Raw genomic sequence first — 12,240 nt, forward strand, 5'->3', positions numbered from 1 at the left:
TGTGCTTCTTTAAGAGGCGGGTATGTTTATTGAAAGTCCTGCCTACTATTTCAAATGTTTGAAAAAAAGATGAAGGCAGCAGAAACAGGCAGCTTCCCACAATGCACTCCCCGGTCATCAGCGGGAAACCAAAATGGCGAACGTGCTTGGGGAAAACGAGCCGTTTGTTATCTTCTGAAGAAGGCGCAAGAAGCCCCACAAGTTCCCGCGACATACTTTTCATGAAATAAATCCCGCCGCAGAAGAAGCGGGATAACAGCGGGGTCACTCATATCCTGTTATTTTTGTCGTATTTTAAATCTGTAGAAGCGGAGGTGACCGAATGAGGTATTGTTGTCATCGTGTATAGGGAGGGGGGGTCCGACGGTCAGCGACCTGGCCGGGGTTACTGCTCTGCATGTGGGTTATTCATGCTAACACTTAGTAACAAGGAGCTAACTAGCTAACAGGCCCTGGCTGCTCGCTAATTCACACACAACACATTGGCTCAGTGTGTTATCTCATGCTGCTCGTCTATCAGTTTTTTCAGAGGCTGGTTGGCCATAATCGCCCAGTTTTCGAACAAAGGGAGTCTGGGACTGACGGACAGTGCCCCAAAAAAGCAGAAAAACAAAAACCATACAATCTTTATCATGACTTGAACATATGTCTGCAGCACTATATAGAAATATTAAGTGTTATTTACACTCCTGAAGTACACTTTGAAGTCAAATTAACAACTGTCACAGTCAATTCTCATCTTAGATGCAACATTAAGTGGTAAAAAAAACGGATTACAATAACCTTTGCGTATATTTCTGTTTCAACATAGGTTTTTTGAAAACCCCAGCATTGCCCTGAAGCCATTTTGCTGTCTGCATGTCTCGTTAATTACCAATTAGCACCAATTAGGAGTACAATCACTTGTTGTCTGTATCCACTTGGGGGGAAATGGCATGTGCCTCATGTTCAGTCATTTTATTGTAAGATATTCTGTAATCAAAGATAGACATATATTTCAGTGCTGTATTTCAGTAGAGATACACAGGTTTACTAATGGCTATTCAAAAAGGAATTTCACCAATGGTCCAAATGCTTGTGTTGAGATATTTCCTTAAGAAGAAACCATAGGCATGTGCAAAATGCTTGTACCCTTGTTTATATTGATTTATTCCTGACATGTTCATCAGTTGTTAAGTACACATTCTTGCATACATAATTATATGTTGTAAACTGAAGTATCAAACACACTGTCAGCAGTTGATAATTGTGCAGAGAATGACATGCCACTTTTCATTTCATTCCTTGTGGTAAATGTATGTCTTTCCCTTTTCCACCACTCCCCTTTTTCCCTGTTTTCCAGAGACTCAGGGGTTGTGGATCACCTGTCTGTCCATCAGAGAGCCCACCCCCAGCGGCAGCAGCAGGCTCTTTCCTTGTCCCCCACAAGCCTTTCTGCTAGGGTGGAGTATGGAGAGGACGACATGTCTGAAAGGTTCACAGAGGGACAGGACGTCTTGGCCCGGTGGTCAGACGGCTTGTTCTACTTGGGGACGATCACAAAGGTTAGTTCGAGGGAAAACACTACTTAAAAAAAGAAAAAGAAAAAAAACAACTTTGTTTTACATTGAATGAGGGTGTGCTGAGCGCAAATAGAAGACATATGTACTCTATTGAGTGCCCCCTTCCATAGTTCATTAAATATTTTCCTGCCCAGTTCCTCCTCCTATGAGGATTTAATGTTATTCAAAGGAGTTGGTCTGTAAATTGCAAATTTGTCTAAAGGTTATTGGCAAGGTACTTTTTTAGAGTAGGAAGTGTTGTTAGAAAAGGGTCAAACTGTTTGTCAAGGAAGGGTGGGGAATCAGGGTTCTATGCTGCGGCTGTAACTACTGATCTGTAAGAACCCACAAAAAAGGAGAACAAATTTGACTGATAGTTGCTGAGACGTAATAAATGTATTAATAGAGCTCTCTTAATCTTTTAATAATATGACAAGACCACATTGAGAAAACACTATCAACTATAGATGGGGTTGAGGGCTGGGTTTGAGGCTACTAGAGCAGAAGAAGACGGTGTCTAAAACTCAAAGTGGTGTCTAAATTGATTCCAGATCTTCAGTTCATTTTTAACACATTTTTGGCGAAGGAGGAGTAAAGGCCTGTAATGGAGGAGTGAGTGAGCGCAGGCAGTGATGCTGGTATAGAGGAGTCGGCCTTCATCTCTAGCCAAATGGAGATATATGTCTGCTCTGCAACCAGTACTAAATGATCCTAAGATTAGCAACCCAATAATAGAACCTGAAATCTAGTAGCGGTAGACCTCCATCTGGTTTGGCCCTCTTCAAAAGCTGTTTTCGTGTCCTAGGAGTCTCTGTATCCCATATAAAAAGCATAATTAAACTGTTGACCTTTTTGAAGAATGTCTTGGAGGGATTATCAAAAAGATAACAATTTGGGGAGAGTATTAATTTTAATAGAATTAATTCTTGCAACTTAAGAGAGATGTAGCAAAAAACAGCATTGCAAATCTACCCTTGTATGGGTTAAAAGAGAAGTAAAATTGGCCTGAAAAAGGTTTTCAAATCTGTGTACACCGAGATAATAAGACTTTTGCATGCAGTTTTCAATGACTTTATATTACATGTTATGTAAAGAGAAACGTTTTGTGGCTCTTTAATAAGATTCAGTTTATGCAATTGGCAAGGACAGCAGAAACAGAAACGTTGGAGGCATAAAGCACTAAATCCTCTGCATATAAAGACAATATGTGTTTTGTCTATATCTCTTTTGATTAGGGTGTTGAAGGGAAGTGCTATGGCAAGGGTAAACAATAGGGTACTTAAAGGGCAACCTGGCCTTGCAACCATTGACAGAGGCTCATTTGGTAATACAGCATGTTAAAACAGATAGCCTGTCTTTTTTTAGGTTTGGTCTTGCATGTGGTATAGAAGATCATTTCACCTCTTGATACAAGTTTTCAAAGTTTCCCAGAGATTAGACACCAACATGCCAAGATGTTTGAGGTTCTATTTGGACAAGTCAATTTGTTCAGAAACCAAACTGATGTTTTCATAACTACATTTTTTAGTATTTAGCTGCCAACATGGTTGCAAGTTATATGCAGTTTGAAAGACAACTTCCATAATAACAGTGGCATGGTCAGATACAATGCTTGGGTTATATAAAAATAAAGATATGAAATGAAGTCTTGTCATCCACAGGGAAGTAGACTATGTGCGTGTAGCGTAGCCTGGCTAACACCAGACCGAATCTCACATGAGATTGAGGTAGGGTCTGGCGAGGAGCCGTTCATTTCTTCGTATTTGAGGCGGGATCAATAAATGTCAATCAAATGCTTCTGTACGCTACTGGACAAACTTACAGCCAATCATATCAACAATCCAACTGTGGGTCTAACAGTTAGTCACTGCCTAAGATCAACACTTGGGAGAACATATATCAGGGAGTGTAGAGAAAACTGATTTGGGAAAAAATACAATTTTCCTAATTGGGACCATAAATGTAAAGAAGTAGATTTGTATTGAACGGCCTGCCACTGACACTCTCTGACCTTTCTACCCAATGGGATTGGTGATCACTTCAGAATACGCCTGTGAAATAGCCCCCTTTTGCCTTACGTCGAAATGAGGAAAGGAGCACCTGACCCATCCATCTTGAGTGTTGGTATACCTTGAGATAAGTTTCTTGGGGAAAGATGTAGATGGTGGACCACCTCACTGTTTAACTGGGTTATTGATGTCTGTGATTCCAAATCAGAAAACTAAAACTGTTCCCTCCAGCCGGATGTGCTCACCAGGGTGAGTTATGTTTTAATAGAGAGAGGACGTGTAAGCGTCACAAGGAAGGCACAATGTCAAGTAAAGCTCTAATCTAATAGTGAAAGTTTAAAAAGACTGAGGTGAAAGGTGACAAAGCACAAAAAACACGTAAAAAAATAGATACAAATAAAGAGGGAAAATCCCCCCTTCCAAAAGAAACTCCCTCGACAAAGCATCTCCTTCAAATGAGATGCAAGCAAAATCCTAAATACAAAAGAAGTTTAGAGTTTAGATTTGTGAATGTTGAACCAGAGTGAACCAAATGTGCATAGATTGGTCAGACGAAAACTAACATCAGTTAAGGTAGGTTTAATGTCAATAAAATGATGGTATAACTGTGGTTGAACTATGCACAGTCAAATATTGATGTTGAAGATGGCTTACATCAAAATAAAATGACAATGATACAAAGAACAATAAGTGGAATTAAAAAGTATGTATGTATATACCATTTTTTTGTTAGAATCAGGTTCAAGAGCCGAGTCCTCATATCTGTTTGTGGAGCTCTTCAGAAGAGTCAAACATTCCTTTCCTTACTATGTTTTCTGTCAGGAGGGTCCATGCATACAGTTTCAAGCTCTTTAGATTTGGTGTGTGTGTTAGGATTACTGTCACTTAGAGAGAGATAAATGCTGAGACAGGGAGACATACCCCCCCCCCCCCCCCCCCCCCCCCCCATATGTTATTTTTATCAAAACTTATGAAACTATGACCCTCTCTTTAGATTCTCCAGAGCAGCTTTTCTCATGAGACCGCCAAAAATTGCCTTTGTCATATTAGATGTACACTTTAAAGGGAGTTTGGCACACATGATGATCTGATTTTGATTCTTTCAAAACTGCCAAGGACATTATGATATGACATGAAAATCTAAGTTAAACCTTTTGTGAGATTGCCTACACATCACCAAAAGATTTCAGTTTGATGTGGCCTATGACATTTAACATTACTGTGGTAGTATTTAATAAATTGCTGCTTCCTTGTTTCTGCAGATGGCCAATGCATTTTGACTTTTAAAAACAGTGTGGTGTTAAGGAGAAATCTATTTTTGTTTTCTCCTTCAGATAGATCGGGACAAGCAGCGATGCTTTGTTGTTTTTGAAGATCGCTCAAAGTCATGGGTTCTCTGGAAGGATATTCAGACAGGTAAGCTCTGTCAGCTTCATGACTGTGAAATATTTGGATCTTGCTATTGAATAACAATAGAGATATGTATGTTATCTTATTGCGTGGTAGCATTTGCACTTTGCAGCTGTTCTACATGATGTACAGTTTTCATGTTAAGCTTGAATTAGTGGATCAGTATTGTGGTGTCTTCTCCCAGCCTTATCTCTCTGCTCTTTTCACTGACAGTTAACTGTCCACAGAGTCCGCCTGGCATCAATACAGCAGCAGAAGTGAACAGACCCATGTGTGAATATCAGTGTAGTGGAGATATACAAAGAGACTGGTGTCTGACCCAAATCCCTTTTTTTTATAACAAAGTTTAAACTGATTTGTGAACAATTTAACAAATCCACCATACAGATTTTTTAGGACTTACTTTTCAATCATGTGAGCTGATTCACATTTTTCTGCACAACTGTATGTACATTCCTGTTACTGATATAAAAAACCAAAAACAGCAGTTTAAAGTGTTTTCTGCTGACCTCTAGTGGTTGAAGTTCCCACTTTGCTGCACTGATGTAGAAATGTGCTTGTGATGTTTGCAGTACTTATGCAACAGACCAACAGCCTGGTATCATTACTTTTTAAAACGCATCTTTTCACCCTAGTGGTCTTGATTTAAAAAGATAGTTTTTTGTTCAGGTTTTGAGATATCTTACTCTGAAATTTTGGCCAATATCATGGGGCTATGTGGAATTTGGTTTTAGGGGCTTACACCTTTTGATGTGTTTTCAAAATTAATCTGTCTTTGCAGAAACTGCGTCATGGTTGCTCAGACCTCAGAGTTAAGTTAAAAAGAAATAGTTCTTGCTGAGATGAAACACTGGTTGAGGTGCTTCTTACTACTTCACAAACATCCTGTATCACAGTAGTGATTCTTAGACCTGCCTTCATCTGTCTATTTTAGGAGATGAAGATGAAGAGGATGATGAGGACGATGACATTGTATGCTCCATATGCCAGGATGAAACTTCAGACGAACCCAATGAGATCGTCATATGTGACAAATGTGGACAAGGTACTGTGGACTGTTGACGATGTGTTTATAATAAACACTGAAGGAAGCTTTTTGATTGTCAGTTTCATTAATGTCGCAGCTGCATGTAAATGTGTTTGTTGTCTTTAGGCTACCATCAGCTGTGTCACTCCCCAATCATTGATGCCACCGTCATTGACTCCGATGAAAAGTGGCTTTGCTCAGAGTGTGAGCTCACTGCTATATCTAAGGTATGGCTTGAGGTCTGAAATACTATAAATTCCTAATAACTTAACCAAATTTAAAAAAAAAAAAGATGAATACAGGTTTACATTGCAAAGTGCTCTGTAGGTGAAGATGAGAAATGATAGTTGTTTACAAGATAATCTATGGATCTGTGTACATAGCTTTATTTTGTGGTAATTATGCTTTGTGTGTGTTTTGTCTGTGTGGTTCATAGAGGGGGAATGCACATAGGAGGGGAGTGAATGCTAAAGCCTTTCTGCAACAGGAGCATCATCAGCAACACATGGAGCTGCACCTGTCTCTCCCATACGCCCTGAACGAGCTGGTGTGGGACCAAGGCCACAAGACTAACATCCAGCAGTGCTACTGCTACTGTGGAGGTCCAGGAGAGTGAGTATCACCAAGCATGAAAGATGAAACTCAAGAATCTGAATGCACAATTTACTACATTCCCATGTTTTAAGATTTGTAATATCATATAATCTGATTAGGTCTAACCATGGTCTCATTCTCTTTGTAGCTGGTATCTGAAGATGCTGCAGTGTAACAGGTGTCAGCAGTGGTTCCATGAGGCTTGTCTTCATTGCTTACAGATGCCCATGCTCTATGGAGATAGGTGCTAATGCCGCTATTCTTAACAGTTTTTATCTTTTGAGATTATTTCATATTGTGTATTCATATATCAAGACGCATTGAGTTTTATAGTTGCTTGTGTAAAGCTGCATTTCATGTCCTCACATTTACTTATTTCTTGGGCTTCAGGTTTTATCTGTTTATTTGTTCCGTTTGCAATGGTGGACCAGAGTATCTCAATCGACTGCCTCTCAGATGGTAAGGGACTCTAATAATGTCTGTTCAACTTTCCCATGGAACATTTTGCTTTAAAATAGTATATTGTTTAATAAAAAAACAAGCATGTAATTTCCCTTCTTTCAAAAGTAATCTATCTAAGACATAATTCTGCGTCGTAAAAGTGCTGTTTAACATGTGCATCTCATGGTTTTATTGATATGACCAGACTAAGTAAAGAACATACATTTTACTGAACTTTTACAGGGAGGATGTCACACACCTGAGCCTGTACAATTTGAGTGTGATCCACAAGAAGAAGTACTTTGACTCTGAGATGGACCTGATGACTTACATCAATGATAACTGGGAGATGATGCAGCTGGGGGAGGTAAAGAGACTAGTCATCAACTTCCATTTGTAATACACTGCTGGCCAATTTTGGACACAGACACATTTAGGATATTTGGACATTTTTTATTGGTCACATTGTTGTAGAAGGTTAATTCCTGTTAAGCTACACTGGCTGCCAGATCAAGCTTTGAAACTATTTTTCAATTTTATCTTTTATTTTTGAACAATTTTTCAAACATTTACAAGCATTCTTTTTCTCATCTGTCTTTCCTGCCTGGTTACCTCTCCTATCCTGTGTCCACAGCTTGCCAAGAGTCCAAGATCAGAGCGATATGAAAATGTCCTGGAGGCGTTAAACAACAACAGCAGCATGTAAGTTATTCCTTCTATTAGTTTAGTGTCAAATCCCTGAAACTGTCTTTTTCTTAATTGTTTGCCAAATAAGTTTTTATTCTTCTACTGTCTGTTTGTACACTTATGTGTTTCTGCACATCATTACTCTCCTTCCTCCTCCTAACTGCCAGGTTCATGTCAGGAAAGGAGGTAAAGAAAAAAAAGCATCTGTTTGGGCTGAGGATCCGTTTCCCTCCTGCTCCTCCCAATTCTGATGAGCCAACCAGCAGAGTGATGGAGCGGGCTTCACATGAGATCACCATCAAGGGATGCAAGTCTAACAAAGCTCTGGCAGGCATGAGGTAAGATGTGTGATGTATTTCTTGGTGGTATATCACATCTTAATTATAGCAATGTTCTCATCAGCTTTAAGTATGAATAGAGCATTTTTTAATGTCACTTAATGGCACAATCTGTACATATCCCTTAACAGTCATTGTAAGCTCTTGTATTTGCAAAAGGCTTTTGTTGGTCTGATGTTGTACTTCTGGCCCAGCTATAGAATTAGTCAAGACGGGGATAACGTGACAAAACCCACAACAAGCAGTGTTTTTTTATAAAGATTTTTTCTGGCATAGACACCTTTTTATTAGCAGTAGAAAAAGACAGGAAATCACGGGGGAGAGGGAGGTGTGACAGGCAGCAATCGTCCTCTAGCCAGGATTTGAACCGGGGTCTGCTGCGTATGTGACATGTGCCCTAACCATTTGACCACCTGAGCGCCACAAGCAGTGTTTTTATACTGTCCAGTTAGTTGTAATTAGTTTCAGTGAGTGTGACTGCTTAACAGTTCATGTTATTAATGCACTATTAACTGTCCTTACTTGTGAAACTGTTGTGAAATGTTTTGTTTTTTTTTCTCTAGACCTTGCAGTACTTTAACAAATGGCACGGAGAAGAAGACAAAGAAGAAAAAGAGGAAGCAAGGAACTCGCTCTCTGGAGGCCCTGGCCAAACCACGACGCTCCAGTGAACTTTTGTCCCAGGTGTGTGTGTATGTGCACGCATCTATATATATATATATATATATATATATATGTGTATATATGTGTATATGTTTTTAGTGGGCGGAAGCTGGGTGAGTACATAGTTGTCAAGAGGGGTGGGAACTTTGGCATTATAGTGTATAGGACACAGCTTGCACACAGCCATTATTTTGAGAAGACCAACGCTGTAATTTCTGCTGAGATAACGAGAACCTGCTGGACTGAAAAAACCTTAAAAAATGTGTTTGTCGTTGACAGGAACTAAGAAAGCCTCTACCACTAGAGTCCCACTCCTTGGATCATTTAACCTCCATCAAGTAAGTGAGCAAATGTGCTGCAAAATGTTTTCCATTGTGTAGCCGCTGTACAATTAGAACTGTAACTAACAATTATTTTCATTAAGGATGATCTATAGATTTCTTTTTTCATTAAATTGTGTTTAGTCTCAAAATAGTCAAACATGTCAGTTTCCTAGAACCCAAGGTGGAATGAATCAAATGTTACACAGCATCACATTTTTGATCAGCTGAAACCAGATAATGTTTGGGATATCTGCTTGTAAATGGAATAAAATGCTACATTTAAGATCAAAATTGTTAAGTTTCAGCAGCAGTCTTCTTTTTGTGTGTATAATGTTTTAACCTCATTCTTTTTATATTACACCTCCAACGCCAGGAGTGACAGATCTTTACTGTCGTCTCGAACCTCAGATGTGGAATCTATAGGAGCCCTGAGCACCACAGAAACTACCTCAACTAGCATTTCAAGACAGTCCAGGTATGTTTGCTACACAATGACATTTACCCGTGTCTGTTTTTATTTTAATTTCTCAGAATTAACATCAGTTTTCTTTTACTTCCTCTTCTCCTATCAAACACCCCTCAGCCTCTGTAGCTCCAGCAAGACTCGCACCACAGCCTGCATCATGCCTGTTTCCCCTCCACCCTTAAAAAGGAAACGTGGGCGGCCACGACGGGCGCTGCAGCCCCCAAACCCGGAGATCCCCCCTCCCAGTCACGCAGACCCAAACCCCACTGCCACAGAGATGCTGAGTGCTCTGCCGGGGCTGCACTCCACAGACATAGTTCATGGCATGGACCCCAACAGTCAGCTCTCCCACCTTAAGAACTCCATCAGCAGCTATTTCGGAGCAGCAGGGAGGCTGGCTTGTGGGGAAAAGTACAAAGTTCTGGCTAGGCGGGTGACCCTGGACGGCAAGGTCCAGTACCTGGTGGAATGGGAAGGAGTCACCGCCTCCTAGACTTGTCACAGTCGTCGTCATCACTTAACGAGCGCCACACAGGAGGCGTATGGCTGTGTGAAGGACATGTGTACACAGCCTGTATTCACAGCATTAATTGATATATGCCTTTGTTTAGTTTAGGCAGGAGCAGTTTTGCCTGTTAAGCTTACTGCAAAGCCTACCGGTTCAGTGCAGTCCAGTGGGTATATATGTCCATATAAACATTTGTCCCTTCCTCATGTGATTGAAAAATTACATTTCATTGATGAAGATGAGGCTTTGTCATCATACAGCCATGTTTGTGTTATTCTGCTTTTTAACTTTCATGATCTGCTTTCAATGTTTACAGAAACCCCCATTTATTCAGGGGTAAATAACCAGTCAGTGCACTGCACCTGTAGGCTTTCAGTCAACCGTTATTGTGGTCGATTTTTAACCCAGTGATATGCTTTTCATTGTCAGACCAGGTAAGTATGAAACTAAGTTTTTCAAGAGAATGTAGTCCGTCGGGTATGAATTTGTGAAACGTGGTGGATAAGAATAACAGGGGAAGTTTTGTTTAAAGGAGCTGTCCTTAATTTTTACTACTGCAATCATGCAGGGTAAAGTTACATCTTGTTTGGTTAACATTTATTTTCATACAATATTTGGTAAATAAAAATGTGTCTCTTTTTTTATATTAGTGTCCCCTCCTTCTCTAGTCCCAGCTGTGAGCACCTCTTGTTGCCTTTGGCAGACATATCCTTCAGTTCGGTTTTGGAAAGTGCGCTTGTGTGAGCACTTCAGGAGGAGCTCAAAACGAGAGATGTGCTGCTGCAAATGTTTATTATTTTATATAGAATTATACTACATTTAATATTACCTTTTCTACTTTTATTTCCTAATTATGCCCTTTTCTGTTCAGCAGGATAGACTTATCTGATTTTCTTTTTTTAATTATGGATTGCACATAAAATTATGTTAGCCTGTCATCTCATCTAAAACTGGTTGTCAGCTGAAAAACTGAGATTATGGCAGCATTTCTCATACAAGATTCAGTTTGAATCTTTGTTCAAATCAAGTGAGATTCAAAAGAGATCCAAGATTGTTATTCCGACATAAAATGTAAATTTTGTTTTCATGGTAAAGATTTTTTTTTCAAGAAGCTTTGACATCTAGGTTTATACATTCTTTAAAGGGTTATGATTGAAATTGATTTAAAAAAAAGACTTATCTTTGAAACTATAAGGACCTGTCAAGTTTTTAGTTATTAAAAAAAATAAAGTGCTGCATCAGATGACTGTTGTATACCAAGTTCACATACCTAGAGTCCATATTTGCAATGTTTGTGCTGCCTATGCAAGTTCGTCTTGGAAAAAATGTTCAGTCATGTAATTGGACCATATGGCTTTAAAAAGGGGAGCATCAGCATTGTTATTGTGGTGATTTTGACTCAGGCGCCTTTTGCAACAAGTGCAACTAGATATTGACATTTTAAAAAATGCGATTTTTTTGTTTTGTTTTTTTGTTCTAGTCAAGTTTTTGTAGTCCACACACTCAGGATATGCCCATTGCCCAAATACTTCACTGTATTGCATAGGCCAGCATTTGGAGCGTAACAGGAGGTTTAGATGTAAGTTATTCAGTAAATGTTGTTGGTCAGTATTTTTATATCAGGTCCTACATTTGTCATATTAAGTAGGGCCACATGTATGTATGTATGTACTCTCTTCTTTTTTTTCTATGAGCAAAATCATTTGTAGTCCATTTAACTGCTACACTTGCTTGTTTATACTGAGTCAGAAAACAATCACTGGAAAACTAACTAAGCTGTATGTTGCAAGAGGTAAATAATTGGTTAGTGTCTCTTTTTGGAGATGTTAAAAATGGACAGACCTTATTTTTATCTCTTTGAGGATGTAGTCAGTGCATTTGAAGTTTCTCTCCTCTGTTCAGCCAGGTCTCAGCCTACATGTGGCTGTCACTGGCTCCCTGCAGGCTGCTGCAGCCAAAGATCATACATGTACTGTCTGCTTTGTCCTTGAGAGTGTTCTTATTACATTTTTATACATCATTATATAGGCTGACGTGTAACTTCTGAGCCTGTTTTTTGTTAAAGGATAAATAAAACCCGATATTTTCAACTGTTGTGTTAATTACTGTATGTGGTTCATTTTTCAACACTCAGCCACAGCTGCCAGCAGTTAAGCGAACGCGCCTCCTTTCGCGGTTTGTGTGCTTGACAACCCCCTCCACCAATTATTTAACAGTTAGCTCTCTCCTAGCC

At 39.5% G+C, this 12,240-nt stretch overlaps 1 protein-coding gene across 2 annotated transcripts; it reads left to right on the forward strand.

Annotated features, from left to right (window-relative positions):
- The first annotated feature begins 127 nt into the window (after window positions 1–127).
- On the forward strand, window positions 128–12,090 carry mtf2 (metal response element binding transcription factor 2). 2 transcript variants are annotated; one of them, XM_053329606.1, is made up of 15 exons: window positions 128–327; window positions 1,343–1,544; window positions 4,885–4,966; window positions 5,895–6,005; window positions 6,114–6,214; window positions 6,424–6,599; window positions 6,730–6,825; window positions 6,972–7,040; window positions 7,266–7,389; window positions 7,657–7,724; window positions 7,877–8,047; window positions 8,611–8,731; window positions 8,990–9,048; window positions 9,407–9,508; window positions 9,617–12,090. In XM_053329606.1, exons 1-15 carry the CDS (start codon window positions 323–325, stop codon window positions 9,990–9,992), a joined length of 1,863 nt encoding a protein of 620 aa, XP_053185581.1. In that variant the 5' UTR covers window positions 128–322; the 3' UTR covers window positions 9,993–12,090. The 2 variants fall into 2 exon arrangements, with proteins under 2 accessions (XP_053185581.1, XP_053185580.1); XM_053329605.1 differs by lacking the exon at window positions 128–327 and having other exon boundaries at window positions 1,221–1,544.
- Window positions 12,091–12,240: the final 150 nt, after the last annotated feature.

Source organism: Scomber japonicus, chromosome 12, assembly GCF_027409825.1.
Source record: "Scomber japonicus isolate fScoJap1 chromosome 12, fScoJap1.pri, whole genome shotgun sequence".
NCBI classification, from domain to species: Eukaryota; Metazoa; Chordata; class Actinopteri; order Scombriformes; family Scombridae; genus Scomber; species Scomber japonicus.